This window comes from Canis lupus, chromosome X, assembly GCF_048164855.1.
Source record: "Canis lupus baileyi chromosome X, mCanLup2.hap1, whole genome shotgun sequence".
Taxonomy (NCBI): domain Eukaryota; kingdom Metazoa; phylum Chordata; class Mammalia; order Carnivora; family Canidae; genus Canis; species Canis lupus.
Window position 1 is genome coordinate 93,852,145 of NC_132876.1, and position 23,580 is coordinate 93,875,724.

The 23,580-nt window shown below is 36.7% G+C and overlaps 1 protein-coding gene across 5 annotated transcripts in view; it reads right to left on the reverse strand.

The window, feature by feature from the left end:
* CFAP47 (cilia and flagella associated protein 47) overlaps window positions 1–23,580 on the reverse strand; it is a 502,530-nt gene that overhangs the window by 178,174 nt on the left and 300,776 nt on the right. For all 5 annotated transcript variants that reach the window (XR_012026084.1, XR_012026085.1, XM_072815366.1 and 2 more), the window contains 4 exons: window positions 15,327–15,523; window positions 14,273–14,416; window positions 13,494–13,667; window positions 8,206–8,317 (listed from right to left, as the gene is read on the reverse strand). Coding sequence is in view for 3 of the 5 variants with exons in the window: in XM_072815366.1 (XP_072671467.1) it covers window positions 8,206–8,317; window positions 13,494–13,667; window positions 14,273–14,416; window positions 15,327–15,523 (627 nt within the window). In the remaining 2 variants the exon portion in view is untranslated. The remainder of the gene's footprint in view (window positions 1–8,205; window positions 8,318–13,493; window positions 13,668–14,272; window positions 14,417–15,326; window positions 15,524–23,580) is intronic.

Sequence of the window (23,580 nt, forward strand, 5' to 3'; positions counted from 1 at the left end):
TAATGGGACAGTAATATTAGCTTTTTGCATTCTAATATTGATCCAGACCAATGAGGTCACTATCTGGGCATTAGGGAGAGAGTTAAGTCATCATGTTTTCATGCATTCAGTCATTAACACAGGATTTCTGTCACGCCTTCTTACACAGTAGTTTTGTTTGCTGGGTTTTGTCTGTGTCTGTCTGTTTTCCTCTAAGATCACATGCTTTCATTTCTAGGTTGACCGATTCAGTATTTTTCCAATTTTTTTTGAAATTAGTTGGCATAAAAAGATAATTTTCAAATCAAGATAAAACTAGGCTTTCCCTCTTTTTTTTTTTTTTAAAAAAAATATTTATTTATTTGAGAGAAAGAGAGCATGCAAGCAGGGGAAGAGCAGAAGGAAAGGGTCAAGCAGACTCCCTGCTGAGAGGGGAGTCTGACTTGAGGCTCGATTCCATAACCCTGAGATTATGAACTGAGCCAAAATCAAGAGTCAGTTAACCAATTGAGCCACCCCAGCACCTACAGGCCTCCCTTCCTGCTCGCTTCAATTTCTAAATTTAATTTTTAATAATTTTTTTAGCTTTTGTCAGTTTTTTATATTAAGGTTTTATTTTAATTCCAGTGCAGTTAACAAGCAGTGTTCTATTAGTTTTAGGTACAATATGGTGTTTCAACAATTCTATACATTACTCACTACTCATCATAATTGTACTTTTTAATTCCCTTCATCTGTATCACTCATTCTCCCGCACCAACCTCCCTTCTTGTAACCATCAATTTGTCCACTATAGTTAAGAGTCTATTTCTTGGTTTGACTTCTTTCTCTCTCTCTTTTATCCCCCCTTTGCTCATTTGGTTTGTTTTTCAAATTCCACATACGAGTGAAATCATATGGTATTTGTCTTTTTCTGATTTATTTAACTTAGCATTATAATCTCTAGCTCCATCCATGTCATTGCAAATGGTAAGATTTCACTCTATCTTTATGCCTGAATAATATTCTGTTATATATCTATCTATCTCACTTCTCCATTCCTTTGTCGATGGACACTTGGACTGTGTCCATGATTTGGCTATTATAAATAATGCTGCTATAAACATAAAGGTGCATGTGTCCCTTTGAATTAATGTTTTTCTATTGCTTGGGTAAACACCCAGTAGTGCCATTACTGGATCATAGGGTAGCTCTATTTTTAACTTTTTGAGGAAACTCCATACTGTTTTCCACAGTGGCTGCAACAGTTTGCATTCCCACATCCTCGCCAACACTTGTTGTTTCTTGTGTTTTTTATTTTAGGCATTTTGACAGGTATGAGGTGACATCCGTTCTAGTTTAATTCCAGTATAGTTTTGATAGTCCTGTTGATTGTTTTCTTTGCTATGCAGAAACTTCTAATTTTGATGTAGTACTAATATTTTACTTTTGCTATTTCTCTTGCTTCAGGAGACATATCTAGGAAAATGTTGTTATGGCTGATATTAGAGAAATTACTGCCTGTGCTCTCTTCTAGAATTTTTGTGGTTTTGGGTCTTTTAAGTATTTAATCCACTTTGAATTTATTTTTGTTAATGGCATAAGGACGTGGTCCAGTTTCATTCATTTGCATGTAGCTGTCTAGTCTTCTTGGCACCATTTTTTGAGGAGACTTTTTCCCATTATATATTCTTGCCTCCTTTGTTGAAGATTAATTAACCATAGAATTGGGGGTTTATTTATGGATTTTCTATTCTGTTCTACTGATCTATGTGTCTATCTTTGTTCCAGTACCATCCTGTTTTAATTACTACAGCTTATGGGGTGTCTGGGTGGTTCAGTTGGTTAAGCATCTGACTCTCGATCTCAGCTCAGGTCTTGATCTCTGGGTTGTGAGTTCAAGTGCTGCACTGGGCTCCATGTTGGGTGTAAGGACTACTTAAGAAAAAAAATTACTACAGCTTTGTAGTATAACTTGAAGTCTGGTATTGTGATACCTCCAGTTTTTTTTAAGATTTTATTTGTTTATTCATGAGAGACGAGAGAGAGAGAAAGAGAGAGAGAAGGAGAGAGAGAGGTAGAGACACAGGCAGAGGGAGAAGCAGGCTCCATGCAGGGAGCCTGACGTGGGACTCGATCCCGGGTCTCCAGGATCACACCCTGGGCTGAAGGTGGTGCTACACCACTGAGCCACCGGGCTGCCCCCAGTTTTTTTTTTTCTAATATTTTATTTATGTATTCATGAAAGACAGAGAGAGGCAGAGACATAGGCAGAGGGAGAGAAGCAGGCTCCTCACGAGGAGCCTGATGTGGGACTCCATCCCAGGACCCTGGGATCACAACCTGAGCCGAAGGCGGACACTCAACCACTGAGCCACGCAGATGCTCTTCAGTTTTGTTTTTCTTTTTCAAGAATGCTTTAGCTATTCGGGGTCTGTTTTCAGTTCTATGAAAAATGCTGCTGGTATTTTGATAGGAATTGCATTAAGCGTGTGGATTGCTTTGGGTAGAATAGACATTTTAACAATATTTGTTCTTCCGATTCATGAGCATGAAATGTCTTTTCATTTCCTCGTGTCATTTTCAATTTCTTTCATCAGTGTTTGATAGTTTTCAGAGTACAGTTTTTGCACCTCTTTGGTTAAGTTTATTCTTAGATACTTTACTATTTTTGGTGCAATTGTAAATTGGATTGTTTTCTTAATTTCTCTTTCTGCTGCTTCATTATTGATATATAGAAATCCAACAAATTTCTATATGTTGATCCTGTATTCTGCAACTTTAATGAATTCGTTTATCAGTTCTAGTAGTTTTTTTTGGTGAAGTATTTCAGGTTTCCTACATTGAATATCATGTCATCTGTGAATAGTAGAGTTTTATTTCTTCCTTAGTGATTGGATGCCTTTTATTTCTTTTTGTTGTCTGATTGCTGTGGCTTGGAGTTTCAGCACTATGTTGAATAAAAGGGGTGAGTAGACATCCTTGTCTTATTCCTGACCTTAGTGGAAAAGCTCTGTTTTTCCCAATTAAGTATGATGTTAGCTGTGGGTTTTTCATATAAGGCCTTTATTATGTTGAGGTATGTTCTCTCTAAACCTACTTTGTTGAGGGTTTTTATCATGAATGGATGTTGTACTTTGTCAAATGCTTTTTCTGCATCTATTGAAATGATAATTGGTTTTTATCCTTTCTCTTACTAATGTGAAGTATCAAGTTGATAGATTTGTGAAAACTGAACCACACTTGTATACTGGGAATAAATCCCACTTGAACATGGTGAATGTTTGAAATTTTTAATAAAAAAATTTTTAAAGGAAGTATAGTTGACAGACTTCTCAGTTAATTATATCACCTTCCTTAGTGTTGCTTACTATCAGAAATACATTTGACTCTCCTTTCTCCCTTATCTCTCCATATCCAATTTTCATCAGATGGAACTGTGGTGGACCCTATACAGCCCAGCATCAATCACATTCCTCATCAGGAATGAAGGACTTATTCCTGTAGCTGCAGGGTATGACACTGGAAGACACAAATGATGCCAGCCTTCTTTGGGCATTGCCTTAGCTTGAAAAAAATGCCTTATCCAGGGTCAAACCCACTTCCGCATGTAGTCCACTTTCAATTACTTATTAACACAGCAGCATAAAGGTCCAGTCCCCTTCTCCTAACTTCGGACAATTCCAAAGGCCATCCTAGCTTAAGAGACCCCAATGAATTGACTAAAAGCCTTCACTGGACCTGTCTAGAAGCCTAATTTCTTTGTCTTCCTGGTCAACATACCTTCTTACCTTTCCTTTCACAAGTGTTTATCATAATACATCCCCTAATAAATGTCCAGCTAATCTCCCATCTCAGAGTTTGAATTGCTGAAAACCCAAGTTGTTAGCACATCATTTCCCATTTTTATTTCTTTGAAAACTCTTCCTCTGTTGTTTAATCCACTATCACTGGTCTAGTTCAGTCTGCCATTAACTTTTTTCTTTCTTTTGTTTTAAAGATTCATTTATTTGAGAGAGAGAGAGAGAGCGAGAGAGAGCCCATGCACTGATGCGCAAGCCGGGGGCAGGGAGTGGGGGGTTGGGGTCGCTGCAGAGGGAAAGGAGAAAGAGAATCTCAAGCACACTCCTCACTGAGCATGGAGCCCCACAGGGGGCTCAGTCTAGCGACACTGAGATCATGACCTGAGCTGAAATCAAGAGTTGGACACTCAACTGCCTGAGCCACCCAGGTGCCCCTACCCTTAACTTTCATTTAAAATGATCAATCTTCATTCTTTGTTCCATGGCCAAAGAGGCATTCAAATTCAAGCCTCCATAGCACACACTTGAAACATGATCGTAGCTCACTGCAGGTTGCTCCAAAAATTCCAAATCCATCCATTTTTCAAAATTGCTACCTACCAATCAGTATGACATGATACCCACTGTAGTATGTGCTCTTGGTGTCCCACAAAAGTCCCCTCTGCAGACAGTTTCCAAACACAGCATTGGTTTCCTATAACTTTTTGAGTAGGGATTGATGTATTGCCATGGGAATCTGCCCTAAGAGCAAACCTTAGCCAATGAGGGATTGGAGTTAGTGGATGATTACCACAATTTGCTTGTCCTTTGGCATGACAACATTCCCTGAAGGTTCCCAGTGAGCTTCCCCATGTCTCACCAGTAGTGTGATATCTAGCCTACTTTGTGTTGACGTTGTCCTTATAGCATCTTACCTTCCCATTCCCTCAGAGTGCTTCCTGTGATCAACTCTCATCTAAGCCACTTGCAATTAAACTCTTTTCTCAAGGTCTGCTTTTAAGACAAGAAGCACAAATATTGAGAACTGATAAACTAGAACATTACCAAAGGCTTTTAAAGGATCTCTCAGATCCAACTGCCCTCTCTTGTCCCTCCTATCTGTTTTGTAGTTTACCTTTAGATTTTTCTTTCTAAAACTCTGTTGACTTATGCCCCTCAGACATCCTCAATGGCTCCCACTGTAGTAAGAAGTAAAACAAAATTCTGTCCGCCAAAGTCTGTCTGTATTTGTAACTGCATGTAAGCTGGCATTTTCCTACCACACACACTACAGACACACTTTTCTACTCATTACTGACATGAAGTATCTTCTCTGTGTTTTCAATAAGGTTGTTTCCTCTGCTGTAATGCCCTCTCCACCATATTGGCTAAGAAATCCCAGCTTATCCTTTTTTTTTCCAGCTTATCCTTTGAAGTCCAAATCAAACCCATTATCCCCTAAAAAGACTTCTCATATCCCCAGTGTTAGGGTTAATATTTCCTGCTACTATGCTCTCCAGTCCCATGTTTTAAGCTTTTGGTATATCAGAGTGTACCTCGTACTGAGATGATTTATGGATATATATTTCCACCAACAGATATGAATTCCTAGGAGGCAGGAGCCATGCTACTCATCTTTGTACCCATGGCTAATATTTGATATAATTAACAAACTTATATTCTAGTCTGGCCAATGAGAAAGGACACCAAATCAAAGTCCTGGGGCACCTCAATGAGTCATATTTTAACCCTTTAGTTGCTGCTGGCTTGCTGGGAAGTCTTGAGGCGCCTGAGGGAGGGGCTGTGGTGGCTATCATGGCAAGGGTTTTCTTATAGTGGAGCTGAATTAATGGAGTATTTGCCAATACATAAGGAAAAGCATCTGTTATAATATTTTAACAAACAGATCATAATTGGTTGGATGTCAGCTTTGTTCACAACTACTATACTTATAGAGGCTTCCCAAGTTATAGGCCTTTTGTAAATAATTGTTATATCATTAAGAACAAACTGAAAAGGAACACAAATTTTTTTAAAAGACTGCTGATACATACATGCACATGGATACATTTCTTTAACCAGTACAAATAGGAATATTCTCATATACATATGAAAATTTTATAGTCTGGTTTTTTAATCATGTTAGATTAACAGCTGTTCAGAAACAACTACATTTACACTGCTTCAAATATTGTAGACGTTTTCTAACAATAATATCAATAAAAATAGACTTGCCCTTCTTTCCAGGCTCACCTTCTCCAAATCATATCAACATTAATTCCCCTCTAAGGGACTGCCCTGGAAAGAGCAATCATGATAGTGTCTTGCAAATATTTTTCAAAATTATGAAGCCAGCAAAGCCTCTTGTGTAGCCAGCAACATTTACTAATTCATCCTCAACAGTATACCTGGAGTTGCCTTTAACTCTGCTAAATTCCTTCTAAAGTCCTTCAAACCAGCATATGAAATGAGTCCATATCTGTTCAGTGAAAATATGTACTGAAATTTTATGGTCTCAGAAAGGCTGCCAAAACTAACAAAAATGACTATACAAAGGAAATACATGTTAAATATGATTACTTAACTATTCTTAGCTCCATTTCCATAACTTTGAGAGTCTGATTCACAGGTAAGGGGTTTTGTTTCTGTAAGGGAGTCATAAATATTTCTAATACAACAATGTTGTGCAGTGAGGTTCCTCAAATTCCTTCTCATACATAGCAGAACTCTTTGCCTTTTGTAGAACAGGAAACTGAGATTTCATATGTTTATCAAAAATAATGGCAAATCTGAATGATTTACTGTCCTTTACAAAAGACTAGTTACCATGCCAAAACTAAGGGAAATCCACCAGATTTGTCATTTGATTATTAAAATGAGAAGTGAAATTTATATTTCACTGTCATTTGTTTATTAAAATGAGAAGTGAAATTTATATTTCTTAAAATCAATTCACATCTTCTGAATTGGGACACTTGGGTGGCTCAGCAGTTGGGCATCTGCCTGAGGCTCAGGGTGAGATCCCGGGTCAGGGGATCAAGTCCCACATCAGGCTCCCTGTGAGGATCCTGCTTCTCCCTCTTTGTCTCTGCCTCTTTCTCTGTGTTTCTCATGAATAAATAAAACATTTTCAAAAAATCTTCTGAATTACATAAAAAATGACATAATGTGCTACTTTATTGAAATGCTAGGAATAGGTTCACTGTAGCTCAAAATCTGCCTATCACACGAATTATTAATTGGTTTTGAAAAGCCAAATGTCTGAAAAATGATGAGAAGATTTTGGAAGATGCTAGTAACTATGACTGGTGATATGTGAGTTCAAGCCTGCTAGGAGACAGTGGGGGTGGGCAAGTTGGCTCTTGCTGTACAGTACATTGTTACTGAGGTATTGAATGGATCACTATGTTTGCCATTCTGAAGTTTCCCTTCTGCTTATTAATAGCATTGGCTATTAATATGCTTGTGTATAGACCCTTCTACGCTAAGTATGAACCCTCTCCTAAAACATTCTTTGTTGAGGCAAACAGGGTTGAGACACTAGTTTTCCATGTAGCACAAGATTGCTACTAGGTGTATACTAACCACACTGCTTCTTTTTTTTTAAGATTTTATTTATTTATTAATGAGAGATAGATAGATAGAGGTGGGGGGCAGAAACACAGGCAGAGGGAGAAGCAGGTTCCACGCAGGGAGCCTGACGTGGGACTCGATCCTGGGTCTCCACTGAGCTGAAGGCGGGGCTAAACCACTGAGCCACCCGGGCTGCCTCACACTTCTAAATTATATCCATTTACCTACATTATAATGATTTCCTCAGAAGGATCCAACAGGGCATTTGATTCTCTCCCGAAGAAGACAACTTATTCCTTTGATAAATCATAGTCCCTTAGTTCTTCTCTATTACTCTTCTACACTTCTCAAGTACCTTCCCTTCAAAAGTTTATAGAAACACCCCTCAGCACTATTCCCATGCAGGCAATTCAGTTCTGGGACCATCAGGGCAATTTTTATAAATGAATACTTTATTAGAGACAAGGAAGGAAACTTCACACACTAAAGACTGTAACCTATTTTTTCATGTATCAATTCAGTGCATATGCTTGTTTTTACACTACCTATTCCCATCAACAGACATTCTCATGAGATGTTGTCTGGCTCATAAATTGGTATAAGTATTTTAAAGTATTTACCACAATTTTAAGTGTAAATACCCTTAACTAGATATTTCTACTTCTAGAAATTTGTCCAACACATCCGTTCAAATAAATGGCCAAGAATGTATAGCACTAGACATAAAATGTATGTCCCAAAGTTCAGATTATTCAGAAAGCTAATGACCAAAGTAGAAAACTAAATGTCCCTCTGAGTCATTTATTAGAAAGGGAAAATGTAAGCTATATTTTTAAATTCCTTCTCATTGTGTATCTATCCTAGAATAATATTTCACTAATGGTTTTGTTACCTGTGAATACACCACGTTTCCAAGGGGATACATGGAGAATATATGGAACTGCATTATCAGGGTCTATGGTGATGTTTGGATTTCCCCACACTATTGGAAGATCTGAAGTTACCTAGAAAAGAGATTTCAAAGAATTACATAATGCCAATATTTACATGAAATTTATGTAACAAGTTAAAGCATAGAAAAAAATGAAAATGTAAATACTTCCATTAAAACTGTTCACCTTAAAAAAATAAAAAAAATAATAAAACTGTTCACCTTTAAATGAAAAGCAAACCAGAAAAACACTATATACAGTAAAAGAAAGATCAGAGGAGAAACTTCTGAAAAAATAGGACAAAAAATGATTCTTATGAAAAGAACAATGCTTATTTTCTGTTGCTACTTGTAACAAGATCACTGATGCTTAGATATCCTGAATATCTTTTATAGGCCATGCATAATTTTCTTTATGCATTTCGATGTACAAAAGATGAACCATTTCAATGCATTCTACATCAATATTAATACAGCAAATAAAGTATATTTAAGCAGCATTCGACCATAACTCTGATTGAATCCAACTTTCAGGTCACTGAATGGTACATTTTACTACCCCCCACTGTCTAGGAAAACACTAATCTACTTTGGGTCTACAGACTTGCCTCTTCTGAACAATTTGTAGGAAAGAAATCATAACATGTGGTCATTTGTGACTAGCTTTTTTTTTCACTTAGCATCATGTTTTCAAGGTTCATCTGTATTGTGGTATATATCAGTACATCATTTCTTTTCATGATACTAAATTGTCACGATATGCCACATTTTGTGTATCCATGTATAAGCTGATGGTAATTTGGGTTGTTTCCACTTTGGTCTATTATGAAAAATATTGCTATAAAAACATGTGTGAGCTTTGAAGTGGACATAGATGTTCATTTCTTATGGATGTGTATGTATCTAGGAGTGGAACTACTGGAGCAGATGGTAACTCAATGTTTAACCTTTAAAGTTACTGCTTTCCAAATCTGTGTTTCAAAGTGACTGTACTATTTTCTTTTCTACCAACAAGGCATAATGGCTCCTATTTCTCTACATCTTCCCTCCAAGTTTTTACTGTCATTTTGCTTATAGCCATCCTAGTTAAGTGTGAAGTGGTATCTGATTGTGATTCTGATTTGCATTTTTCTAATGGCTAATATGCTGAGTATCTTTTCACGTGCTTATTGATCACGTGCATATCCTTGCTGGGGAACTGACTACTCAAAGTCTGTACGTTTTGGGGGTGCCTGATAGCTCGGTGGGTTAAGCATCTGACTCTTGATTTTGGTCCCCCAAGTTTTTCTTGAGTAAACACTCTTCAGATTGTTCTAAGTTTTTGTTTAATTCAAGGTCTGAAAATGTTCACATTGACAGTTTTTTGCCAGGGTTTTATTGCTTTTGAGGAGGAACAGATGTATGCAACTCCTTGCTCTACCATTCTGGAAGTCCCATATCTGCTGTTTTCCATATTGCATAACTATTTTCTACTACTTGATCACTTGGATAAAATGCCACAGCATTTTACCTGTGTCTCAATTGTGTTCTCTGATTTTTTATTTTCTCTTTCATATTAAGGAAGTCTCAACCTGCTACTGAAAACTATTCTTGCAGCAGTAAGATGAAATATAACTTAAAAGGCTATTTAAAAAGGTATAAAAATGACTACTAGCTGGGGCGCCTGGGTAGCTCAGCCGGTTAAGTATTGGACACTTGATTTCAGCTCAGTCATGATCTTGGGGTCATGAGATCAACCTCCGTGTTGGGCTCTGTGCTGGGCGTGCAGCCTTCTTAAGATTCTCTCTCTCTTCCTATTCTCTCACACTTTCTCTTTCTCTCTAAAAAAACCAACCAAACAAAAAAAAAAAACCCAAAACCAAAACCCTACAGCAATGAAAAATAGAATAAAGATATGAAAAGAATATACTGAGTTTGCGTTGTTAGCAGACTGTCAAAGTGCAGGTGCACAGCAAGCAGTTGAGAATGAGGGACAGAGATAACACATATGTCTTGAGTAAAAGTGTAGATTTGGTATTTGTACTTTGATGACAGTTTAGAGCCAAGAAATTGCCAGGTGAGATGTAAAAACATAAGAATACTTTGGAAGATGGAAACTTGAAAAGACATCAGAAGGTTAGAGGAATAAAGGAACCAGATAAGTAATAATCAAGAAATGGCAGGGAAATGAAGAATACAGAATGATATAAAATAAAAGGTGGAGAGTATTAAGAAGGCAGATTGACACTGTCAAACACTACATGAGTTTTGAGGCAGATCTGTTGGCAGAAAAAGTGATTTTTATTTTCTTCTTTTTTTTTTAAGATTTTATTTATTTACTTGAGAGAGAGCAAAAGAGAACACAAGCAGAGGGAAAGGGAGAAGCAGGCTCCCCACAGAGCAGGGAGCCCGATGTGGGGCTCGATCCCAGGACCTTGAGATCATGACCTGAGCCAAAGGTAGACGCTTAACCAAGTGAGCCACCCAGGTGTCCATAACTGATTTTTCTTGACCCAAAGTCCAGAGCGATTTCTGTGGCAGCAGTTTCTTTCTTTTTTTTTTTTTTTCCTGTGGCAGCAGTTTCATAGCACAGCTGTGAAAAACAATAGAGCTATAAATTATCCACCACAAATTAAGAAGTGATCATGTAATCACCACTTTTTTAAAAAGTTTAGCAATCGTGGACAATAAAGATGATAATAGTTGAAGGATAAGTAACATACAGACATGTTTTCTCTGATAATGGAAACATTTGAGAATATTCATAGTAAGGGAAATAATCCCACAAAGAGGAAGATACTGAAAGAGACAGAAAGAGCAGAGGATAAGAATGTGAATCAGTCTTTTAAAATATTTTATTTATTTATTCATGAGAGACACAGAGAGAGAGAGGCAGAGACACAGGCAGAGGGAGAAGCAGGCTCCATGCAGGGAGCCCAATGTGGGACTCGATTCTGGGACTCCAGGATCACACTCTGGGCTGAAGGCAGATGCTCAACCCCTGAGCCACCCAGGCGTCCCTGTGAATCAGTCTTGAGTGCACTGAGGTCAACTTCATTTCACTGAAGGAATGAAGATGGAGAATCAAAAGCACTTTAGTGGTACCAAAGAGTATGATGAAAGCTGGAAGTATAAAGCAATGATTCTCAGCCCAGCCTTTCTCCTTGTTGCTACCTCAGTTGTTCCTCAAGAGAATTTCTATTGAAATACAAGCAATAAACTTGTATTATGTACTAAATTATGGGGCAGCCTGGGTGGCTCAGCGGTTTAGCGCCGCCTTCAGTCCAGGGCATGATCCTGGAGACCTGGAATTGAGTCCCGCTTCGGGCTCCCTGCATGGAGCCTGCTTCTTCTGCCTGTGTCTTTGCCTCTCTCTCTCTCTCTCTCTCTCTCTCTCTCTGTGTCTCTCATAAGTAAATAAATAAAATATTTAAAAAATTATGAATGAAATGAGAGGGCAAATTTGTAATGCTCATTATTCTGTGTTGATTAAAAACAATGGTAAATTTTAAACTGAGAAAGGCGCTACTGTGTCTTTTGACAGTATCTCTAGGAACAAATGTTTCTTAAATACATGTGTGTTCTTTCATAATTGTTGGAGCTCTTTAAATATAAAAAGTATGGAAAATCTTCCTGGAAAAACTATTATGTGATCGATACTATAATTTATGTTTAAAATGTAGATAGGAGAGGCATGCCCCTTTTCTCAGTTTATAATCTGGTGGAGAACAATAAAAAGGTAATAGCAATATGATATAGTATGTTTGATGGTGGAACAGGTAAAAAAAATGTTGTGTAAGCATATGAAAGGCATACTCCCTAATTCTATAATCCATAAATGTTAAAAGCTGTTCAAAAATTTTTTTGAAAATACTGCTGACTATCATTCTTGGAAAAGTGGCATCTAAGACTTACCCTAAAGAATTAAAAGGAGTAAAATAATCCCAGATAAATGGTAGAAAGGGAGTTGGGTAGAGATTTCTTGATGGGAACAAAAGGAAATACTGTTTACAAAGGGCTGAGTGCTGCTGGAGCCAAGAGTGGCAACAGATGAAAATGAGCAGATGAGCTTTTAAAGGACAGTGAAAGCCCATTCAGGGAGTATGGATTCGATCCCCTCGGCAAGAAGCGATACTGACAAATTTCAGCAGAGGAGTGACAAGATGAGATTTTCATTCTTAATATTCACTCCATTTGCCATCCAGTAAGGAGAGAAGAAAACCAAAGCACATATTTTTTTTCAGGATTACAAACAAAAATCAGAGCGCAAACTTGGAAAATTTCCAAACTTCTGCAGTACCCTCTGAAACCCAGGCACCTATGATGAATAGATATGTGAAGCTTCTTTCAAGGATTCTATTAGACAAACAACAATTTATTGATAAATGTGGGAGCAGGGAGTGGGAAAAATTATTTTGGGATTGGTTTGAATCAGGTGAGGGAAGCCAAATGTAAAACTTCAAAAAAAAAAAAAAAGGATGTAAATAATTATGCACTTGTTCACATTCCAACTATTATTCACCCTGATAAATGACAAGATACACTTTTAAAACTTGGATCTACAGATTTCACATTAAAATTTTAAGAGCTGGGATGCCTGGGTGGCTCAGCGGTTGAGCAGGCTCAGGGTGAGATCCCCAGTGTCCTGGGATCGAGTCCCACATCCGGTTCCCCACAGGGAGCCTGCTTCTGTTTCTGCCTCTTTTTCTGAGTCTCTCATGAATAAATAAATTAAAAAATTTTAAGATCTGTCAAAAATATTTTGGAAAATACCTTTTATTATCATATATAATTTCTCCAGGTAAAAATACATGATTCGAATAAGTAGATTTCAATGTGCTTTATGATTATGTAGTAATACTTAGGTACAAAACTTGTTTGGGGATCCCTGGGTGGCGCAGCGGTTTAGCACCTGCCTCTGGCCCAGGGTGCGATCCTGGAAACCCGGGATCGAATCCCACGTCAGGCTCCCGGTGCATGGAGCCTGCTTCTCCCTCTGCCTATGTCTCTGCCTCTCTCTCTCTCTCTCTCTCTCTGTGTGACTATCATGAATAATAAAAAATTAAAAAAAAAAAACTTGTTTGGTGCTATTTCTTCTTTACAATTGAAATGAAATCTAATAGCTGTTGGCCTAACAAAAAATAGAGTTTTAAACATTTCCTTATGTGACACTTCACCCAGTTATGTAAAATTAAATGTTTTTAAAATTCCGTATAATTCAATAGCCCTTCTGAAAACACTTTCATCCTTAAAAAAGAAAACAATCTTACCTTAAATGTTTGGATGGTCTTTGTATAATTGGGCACCATTATGGACTTATTTGTTATGTTCCCTACTTGACAGTTTATAGTGATGTGTTCCAAGGCCAGGGGTCTTTTTCCAATCCCTTTTATGTCAAAGACATGCTCCATACCATCTACTTCATTTTGTAGAATAAGTCTGCCCTATGAAAAATCAGCCAAATTTCAGCTCTATAGGAGTCACAGTTGGATGTCAAACAATCTCTGCTATCCTATTAACTTTGAATCTGATTAATGAAATGAGCTTTCAAGGAGGTGTCAATCACTGACTTTTCTAGTTTATGTATAAATACTTCTACTGAAAGAATAAAGATGAATATCCTGTAAAAAGCTCTATATTTCTCTTTATATTCTATAAATGAGAGAATGAGAGTTTATATAGGCATTCTCATACATAGCAATTATATGCATTTTTATGTCCTTGTCAAAGAAATATGTCTTAAGGAAATATTCTCTGAAGTACCAACTACCTTAATGAATAAAAACAAAGGAACAATGATTTTACTTTGTTAAATGTGTTATGTAAAGATAATCTAGACATAGGTACTGGCAGCCAATGGCATTGTGAATTTCAGAAATTTTATCCCTTAAGTTAAAAGATTTATTAAAGTTTGAAGCAGAGTAAATATTAAAGATCAAAGCATATAGTATATAACTTTTATGCAAAAAGGCTTATAAATTATAAATGTTAATATCATACATCAGTTTATTGACAAATTAATAGTAGGAAAAAAATAATGAGTTCATACCATAATCTCACATTCAAAAATGGGTTTGAATGTAAGAGGATATTGCACAGTTTCACCTGGTCCAACATATAAAACAGGAGGTCCATAAAACCATTCTCCTTCTATAGTAACTTGACATTTCCATTCATTCTTTGTTTTATTATTCTAAAGCATGAAAAAATATAGAGAAATATCAGAAGGGTGATATTGATGAAGCCGAATTATGTATTAATTCTTGGTATTTTTAATAAAATTATATATTGTATTTTAAATTACATTTCATAAGAATCACCTTTTGAAAGTTATGGTTGTTAAGAACAACTATCAACAATGTGAACATACAGCATAAGGATGACTATGCTTTCACTGTCATATAGGAGCATTGTCTAATAGGTTGTTCCATGGGTTATTTAATATTTAAAGAGATATTTGTTTGATTTATCAATTATTGTAAAAATTATAAAATGGTCTTAGAATTACACATTCTACTTCTAATTATGGGCAATCTATCTGGTAGATTGTTCAGATAGCAAAGCTTACACATTTCATCATTACAAATTTTTGTTCTTTGAGCAGATTTTTTTTTGTATCCTTAATAATTAAAGAAACAAAACCAATTTCTAGTCTAGAAAGTCCAACATTCCTTACAAACATATTACCTTCTTCTATGCTGTATGTCACTTTGAGAGCCAAGCTACAGTCAATAATTGTTCTCAGTAACCATGAACTCATCTTAATTGTGAAGATCACACCTGAATTTGGAGCAGATATTGGAGAGATCATAACGCTGCCTGGTGAGAGCCAGAATTCCTTTTGAGTAGGAATGTGATGATAAGTTAAGGAAGTTGAAGTTTATTTTTGAAGGAAAGAGATCCAGTAGAAGTGATTAGTGAGGTACATAACATGATAACATTTATATTGAAGAATAAAGCTCTGTCCTCAATGTGGAGAAACAAATGGCAGCAGATAATGCAATTAGAAATAGCAATCATTCAAGACGAGAGGTTTGGAGGACTTTAATTGAGACAGTGGCGATGGGAATGAAGAAAAATACCAAAAAAATGTTTGCACTTACTAGTGGAATATGCTGGGTAAGGGCTTCAAATGCTGGTGTTTCAAATTCAAATCTGGCCTCTGGATGTTCTTCATTTACCACACCTTCAATGCAATAGAGACGCACATCATATTGTGATGTCAGCAAAATTTTACAAGGGTACCGTCCAGGACTGACAGGAACAAATTGTAGAGGAACTAGAACAGATCCATCTGCAACTATTAAAAAATTTTAAAAAATATCTTGGTCATTTATGATGGCACAAATCCCAAAATTTATTTTGGAGTAAAACAATATTTAATACTAATGCATTTAATTATATTATATAATCCAGAAAAGATTAGCTTATCCTGAAATTACACATTACCAGTAAATCACTAGGGCATAACCAGCAAGTTTATCAATGACAGAATATATCCTGCATAGGTCACGGGAAGGTCTACTCCATAAAGTCACTCAGGGATCCATGTTGTGAAAGATACCACTATCTTGCAGGTGGTAGTAGGATACCTCTCTTCCTTTGTTGACAGATCAGGGAAAGAAAAGTGGCTAGAAGTTTGCTCAAGGGCTTTTCAGTGCTCAACTTAAAAGTAATACACATTACTGATGACCTTTGCACAACACAGGTTTGAACCACGCAAGTCTACTTATACATGGACTTTTTTCAATAAACACAGTACAGTGCTAGAAATGCATTTTCTCTTCCTTAGGGTTTTTTTTTAAGATTTTATTTATTTATTCATGAAAGACACACACACAGAGAGAGAGAGAGAGAGAGAGAGAGAGAGAGACAGGCAGAGGGAGAGGCAGGCTCCACACAGGGAGCCCGATGTGGGACTCCAGGATCACGCCCTGGGCTGAAGGCAAGTGCTAAACCACTGAGCCACCCAGGAATCCCCATTCCTTAGGATTTTCTTAATATTTTCTTTCCTCTAGCTTACTTTATTGTAAGAATACAGTACATAATACATATAGCATACAAGATGTGTGTTAGTCAACTGTTAATGCTATTGGTTAAAGCTTCTGGTCAATAGTAGGCTATTAGTTAAATTTTGGAGGAGTCAAAAGTTACACAGGGATTTCTGACTGTGTAAGGGATAGGTGCTCCTAACACCTATATTGTCCAAGGGCCAACTGTGCATTTAGTTGGCCAGAACCAACCACATGGCTCTATCTAACTGAATGGGGGCTGAGAATGAGACAGGTACATATATTTGGTGAGCATTATTGCTTGCCACAGTAATCAAAATAATTTGCAGCTTGACAAGCAGATGGAATAATTTTTCCTAGTTAATAACCAAGGGAAGCAGTTAGAGGAATGCCCAATTAATACTTCTCATATCACCTTGTTATACCATTTACCTTAAATCAATAGCTAATATCAATTCTTACAGTAGGCAGCTATCTATGTTGGTCTTTTCTTTCCAAGCAACACTAATTTTTTTCTGAAGGTCACCATTTTCTTATTGTCCATGAAATGAGAAAATAGTTATAAAAATCTCTCAATGCTAAAATAGAATGCAGTATAAGAGTATAATGCAAATTTCACTGCTAATGGCAAAGTGTTTAAGCAATAGATAAAAAACAAATGATTAAAAAAATGTTCAAAGTCTAATTCTATATGAGGAAGTTCTCTGAAACCAAGAAAACAAATCAAGCTTATCAACCAATAGACCAGACAAGTATTTGACATTAATTAGCTATAATTTTAATTCATTCACATTTAACACCTCAAATGTTAAAAATGCTAAACCTGTTGTCAAATACACTGAGGTTTATGCCAAGAAAACCAGTCACTTTGCAAGAACATTAATTGCTTTAAATCAATTTAAAATTAAATGGAGGATGTGTGTATATATGTGTTACATGTTAGGTGTTATATGTTATAAAGACATATTAGTTACATATTATATAGCATGGTGCATGTTGTATACTGCTATATGTCATATACACTACATATGATGGTAGTGTTATACATCATATAAAAACACACTGACAATGGACCACTTTTGAAATCTATGCTACATCTAACTGAAGTTCAAGATTATCAGCTAGTCTAAAGAGAAAACAAAGGCTGTCAGAATGTTGTTATTTTTATTCCATCCTATTCAAGTACAGATTTAATTTTAGAATAAATTTTTTTCCTGTCGAAAAGGACTCCAGGCACATTTTATCATCTGTTATTCATTGATTGTTTTCATTCTGAGACAATTATTTGAGTTGTGGCAACATCATGAGAACAAAACAGGTGAGATAAACATTCGATCCAAATTTGTTGCTTTATTAACAGAAATAAAGAAACCTCATTGTTCTCTTTCACAAACAGACTGGAATGAAAATATTTAGATTAGGTAATTTAAATAAAGTTAAACTGCTTAGAACAGGAAATTTAAGCAACTCAAGAGTAATTACTATTCTCATCAAAGATAAAGAATAACTAGCCATTTAATAGTAAACAATGATTGAAATGCACAAGTCCCAGTATAAAGCTTCTATCAAAAGCTTTAGGTTATACTCTATTTCCCTTTCCCTAAAAATATCCACTTCCTAATGATATGAGTCTGAAAGTGAAAGCCAAGGACGTTCTTAAGTGTACATTTTCCAACTCATGAAATGTTTATGAGTAAAGACCCTAAGGATTGCACAGTGCCAGCCTCTCTCCTTTACCAGTCCAAACAGGAATCCATCATAACGGAATTCACAGAAATGATCGCTTTATTTCTGAAGGTACATTGGTAAAACAATATTTGTTTCTTTTCTTAAACATCTGAAGTAATTTAATTGATTTGTGCCAGAAACATAAGTAGGAATATTATCATAAATTATCAACAAGAAGTCGCTTCTGTATTAAGCCATTCATTTTTTAAAAAAATTTTTAAAAAATTTTATTTATTTATTCATGAGAGACAGAGAGAGAGACAGAAACATAGGCAGAGGGAGAAGCAGGCTCCATGTGGGAGCCTGATGCAGGACTTGATCCTAGGACTCTGGGATCGCACCCTGAGCTGAAGGCAGATGCTCAACCACTGAGCCACCCAGGCGTCCTTGGATTAAGGCATTCAACAGTCAGTATCCACATTCCCTTAAATATAAAATGGGCAGAAGTAGAAATGATTTTGATTTTTAAAAATTTAGAAATATTACTGGCCACATTATGCTATCAAACTATCATTCTCCTGCAGGGACATGTTTTCTCAAAGTCCCATCCAATTCTGCATTGTAGCAGATGCCATTCATGTCCTGCCTGGTCCCCTTGGCGTTTAAATCCTCCATGCAGGCAAATGGCTTTATGGAAAACCAACTTTCTCTCTGAGGACTTTCTCTGAGCATAGGAGAATATTCAGTCCTCATATGTACCAGGCCAGAAGTGACAGTTAATGGTTGCATTTGTAGTCCTCAACAAATAACATATTAAATCAGTAGAAAAATAACCCAGGGTCTTTGACCTTTGGTAGGAATAATTGTGAGGTGAATTCTACATGAACTCCTAGGGATTTCCAGTGCACCTGAGCCCAAGATCTTAACAGTGGCAGCTGCTCGTTAACACTCCCTGAATTGGCTTCTCCTTGCTGTCTCTCACTTTCTCACACTTCTACCTATGGTTCTTGAGATAGCCTCTCAAACTACTTGCTCTCGAGACCTGGTTTCAGAGTTTGCTGCTGGGGATCCCCAACCAAACACACACCTTTAAGCCCAGGAAGGAGACCTTCCAGTCCAGAGCCTCAGGCTTTCTAGGGCCTCTGAGTCTCCTCAGTCATTGTCTCCTTGCACATCCAAGGAGTACATGGGCCCATTGGGACAGGCCCACATGGAACCCAGCTCCATCCATGCTCCCAGTTCATGTGTTGCCATAATTCACAATCCAAAGCATTGGATCCCATTTCCAGGGCTTGCATAGGACTTTTCTCTTTGACAGTCCTCCTGTTGGAATGCTCCTAGAATTGAAACCTAGGATGTGGCTATCAAGGGGAAGATGTAGACCAAGATTAGTTATGGGCTGAGGCATCCACAAATTTGTACATGAGATCCCTTATGGCATACACTGTTGAAGCTGAAGGAAGGGAGAAAATAGAGTGGGTCCTTGGAGAGGGCCCAGCTATTCTGTGCTATCATATTCTAGTGCAAAACTCTGAGGTGGTCAAAAAAATTCTAAATTCAAACTTGGTCTTACAAGTTGGTATAAAGTTATATTTGTCAAAGTGGAATAACAGAATACATTCTATTTAAAAATTTATTAGTTTGATTTACCACCTAAAAAATTCAGACATATGGTATACGGGTTTCCATTTGTACTTTTGACCTGATATCACATATGTTAGGGACAATTTGGACCTGTCCTTCCCTACTCTACTCAGATGTAGCTCCCCTACTACCTTTCCTTCACAGATGATTCTGGTAACTGTGGCAGTTCCCAGGGTTCTATGATTCAAGATAACCAAATATATTTCATCCACCAGATCACAGTTATGGAAGGAAATAAAGACAGACTCTCTCTAGTGAAAGAATACATAATTTTAGATAACATCAGCTACTAGAAGAAGTCAGTGTGATCTACACTTTTTGAAATGACCCATAAAAATATGCTGCACTCAGATCCTAGGAAAGGTCATGGTTGGCACAATAAGTCAATACTGCTCTTTGTGTCAGCCATCACTGCAAAAACAAACTACAGCAAAACTAATGTTATTTAAAGAAACAACCATCTATTTGCTTATGATTCTGTGGTCTGACCTAATTTGGAAAAGCTTATCGACTTTCTGTGGTCTTAGCTGGGCTCACTCTTGGTTTGGGACCTCGATTAGGAATTTTGTCCTGGAGCTCTCTAATCTATAAGATGAGCCACATATGTTTCATATAGTACATGAAAATTACCAGCTGCAAAAGAGAATCCGAATGTATAAATAGTTATCGGAAGTCTGCTACTTTCACATTCCTTAGTAAACCATTGGCCAAACTAAGTCATGTGGCCAAGATCAGAGTGAACAAGGGAGAGGAGACTACATAAAAGCTGTGTACAGGTAGATGTGATCCATTTGAGCTTTACTGAAACAATCTACCATGTCTCTTTTTTTAAAAAGATTTTTTAAAAATTTATTCATGAGAGAGAGAGAGAGAGAGAGAGAGAGGCAGAGGGAGAAGCAGGCTCCATGCAGGGAGCCCGATGTGGGACTCGAGCCCGGGTTTCCAGGATCACACCCTGGGCCGAAGGCAGATGCTCAACCGCTGAGCCACCCAGGGATCCCCTCTACCATGTCTTAATTGCAAAGAAAGACATATGTATAAAACTGGTAAGGTGAGAGTTAAAAATCCTGTTTTTTAGTTTTAGCTCCCATTCCTATATTGTGTGACCTTTGGGCAGATAATTTAAAGAGGGTTTGTTTTTTTTTTTTTTTTTAGCACATAAATTCTTAATCTTTAAATTCTTAAAGGAATAAGATTTATTCAGTGGCTTTTAAACATCTTATGTTTTGGCTTGGGGGGTACTGTGTCTGAAAAATACTTAAGACAGAATCTTCAACATACAAATATAAAGCAAAGTACCCTAGAGTTGATCTGGTTGAAGATAAGAAGCTAGAAGCTTCCATTGATTTCCACAGCCCCCCTATAGACAAACAAAAGCACCTTAAAAGAATGCCAGGGCTCTATAGACTATAATTTGATTAACTGACATCTACTAGGTTTATTTCCACCTTAATATTTCATGATTAGATGAAAGTACATCAGAAATTTGGAAGAGACTGAGTAATGCAGCAAAATGGTTATAATCTTCTATAATTAATTATTTAGATATATTATTAGCAAGCATATCTTAATTCAGAAAATGAGGTACCAAGAGAATTACTATATTTATGATACAAATTCATTTGTATAAATGTATTTATATAATAAAAGTACTTATTTGTTCTAAATTAATGCACGAGTAATTATATTTTCAGAGAATATTTTGGCCTATTTGCTAATCCCACTTCCACTACTACAGGAAAGTTTCAGTGTAGATTTTTTTTTCCATTGTACAAATAAAAAGACCAAATCACATGCTAGCTGAAATTTTACTCATTTTAAGTTACTTTATTATGCTCTTATCAGCACAAGAGCATCTGCCTCACAAATACTTTGGTAAAGTAAGTGATAGATTCTTTGTGTGCTAATGATTGCTCATTACTGAGCTTCCTCATTTACTATAAAAAACATTGGGATGCTTGGGTGGCTCAGCTGCCTTCGGCCTAGGGCGTGATCCCAGGAGTCCCAGGATCGGGTCCCACATGCGGGAAGCCTGCTTCTCCTTCCGCCTAAGTCTTTGCCTCTCTCTCTCTCCGTGTCTCCCATGAATAATAAAGTTAATAATAATAAATTTTAATAAATTAAAAAAATAATTTCAAAAACATGAAGTATGCCATAGACTTCATACAGACAAGAAAAGGATTCAGCAATTACAAATTGTAGAGTATGTTTGATTTGTTTTGTGAAATTTTTTTTTTATTAAAGATTTTATTTTTTTATTTGAGAGAGAGAGAGATAGCATGAGCATGAGTGGAGGGGAGACAGGAGGACGCAGAGGGAGAGGGAGAAGCAGAGTCCCTGCTGAGTAGAGAACCTGACAGCCATGGAGGAGGGGTCTTAATGGGGGTTCCTTGATGCCAGGACCTTCATATCATGACCTGAGCCAAAGGCAGACACTTAACCAACTGAGTCACCCAGGCGCCCCAAATGTTTTCTTTAGCACAAGTGTAGTTTAGTATCATCCACTCAGGAAAAACTGTTTTCTGAAATGACTTGCTGCTTAAATTGTTAAATTTATTATACTATTCAATAGAGTAACAGCAATTTAAAATGATAAGGACCCATATTATTTATTGACAAATTCAATTTTTGATATTGGTTAAAATGGATTTTATCACTTCAAAAGAGGCCAACTACTTTTGCTTTTCTCTTCCAGAAAGATCTCAAGGAATATAACATTTAAGAGTGAAAAGAGAGCTAAAGAAAGAGATAGAAAAAGGAAAAAAAGGAAGAAAGGAGGATAAAAATAGAGAATAGAGGGAAGTAGGAATCAATGAAGGGAAAAGAAAGTTTGGGGAATGCTAAGAAAATGGCATGTGACCTTTTTTTCACCTAACCAATTCTAAATGGCTGAGAATACTGGACTTTTCTCCTCATGAAGTTTATATCTATAACCAAGAAAGACTGGTATGGAGTTCCCTGTCAGATTTTGCTGAAAGGCAATACTTGCACACCTCACAGGTGTCCTAAAGCATAGAAAGAAGTCCAGAGAAAGAGAGAGATCAAAGTGCAATAATAACTAAAAGGCAAAAATTGACAATTATTTGCAGCAAAGCCATGGTAGGCTTAATAGGTAGGGGAAAGCCTAATCTCATTAATTGTGCTGGTCAAGTCTAGTAGGGCTTGACTAACATCCATGTCAGCTTGATCTTTCAATTATTGAAAGAAACATAATAAAATCTCCTACTCTGTGGATTTGTTCATCTCTCCTTCCATATTTGTCAAATTTTGCTTTACACATTTTGAGATTATGTGGTTGGGGGAAATAAGTTTGGAATTGTTCTTTACATTGGATGATTCTTTTTGAATTAATATATTTATTTGCTTTAAAGTCTACTTAGTCTAATATATATATGCCAGTTAATTTTTGATTAGTATATACCTTTCTAGATATATACATTTCTAGACATCTTACCAGTAATTTTGTCAACAGCATAAAGCTGCATTTCACTTTCTATTTTGAAAATATCAATTTTCAGTTTAGTCTGTTTATATTTATCATGATTAACAATATATTTGTGTTGAACATTTCATATGGTACCTTTTTGTACTATATCCTTCCCTCAATTCTTCTCTGTTCTTGCATTCTATTGGACTCATGAAAGTTTTCCTTATTTCCTTTTACGCCTCCACTAGTTCAGAAATTATATATTCTGGGGTGCCTGGGTGGCTCAGTCAGTTAAATGTCCAACTTTGCTGATCAGGTACTAATCTCAGAGTCTTGAGTTCAAGCCCAGTATTGGGATCTATGTTGGGCATGAAGCCTACTTTAAAAATGGGTGCCTGGGTGCTGCAGTCAGTTCAGTGTCTGACTTGGTTTCAGCTCAGGTTGAGACCTCATTGTCTCTCCGGAGCGTGGGATGGAGACCCTAGTCAGACTCTGTGTTCAGCGTGGAGTCTCCTTCAGAAAATGACTTTGTCTCCCTCTACATCTTCCATCCTCAAATAAATAAATAAATAAATCTTAAAATAATTAATTATATATTCTATTTCT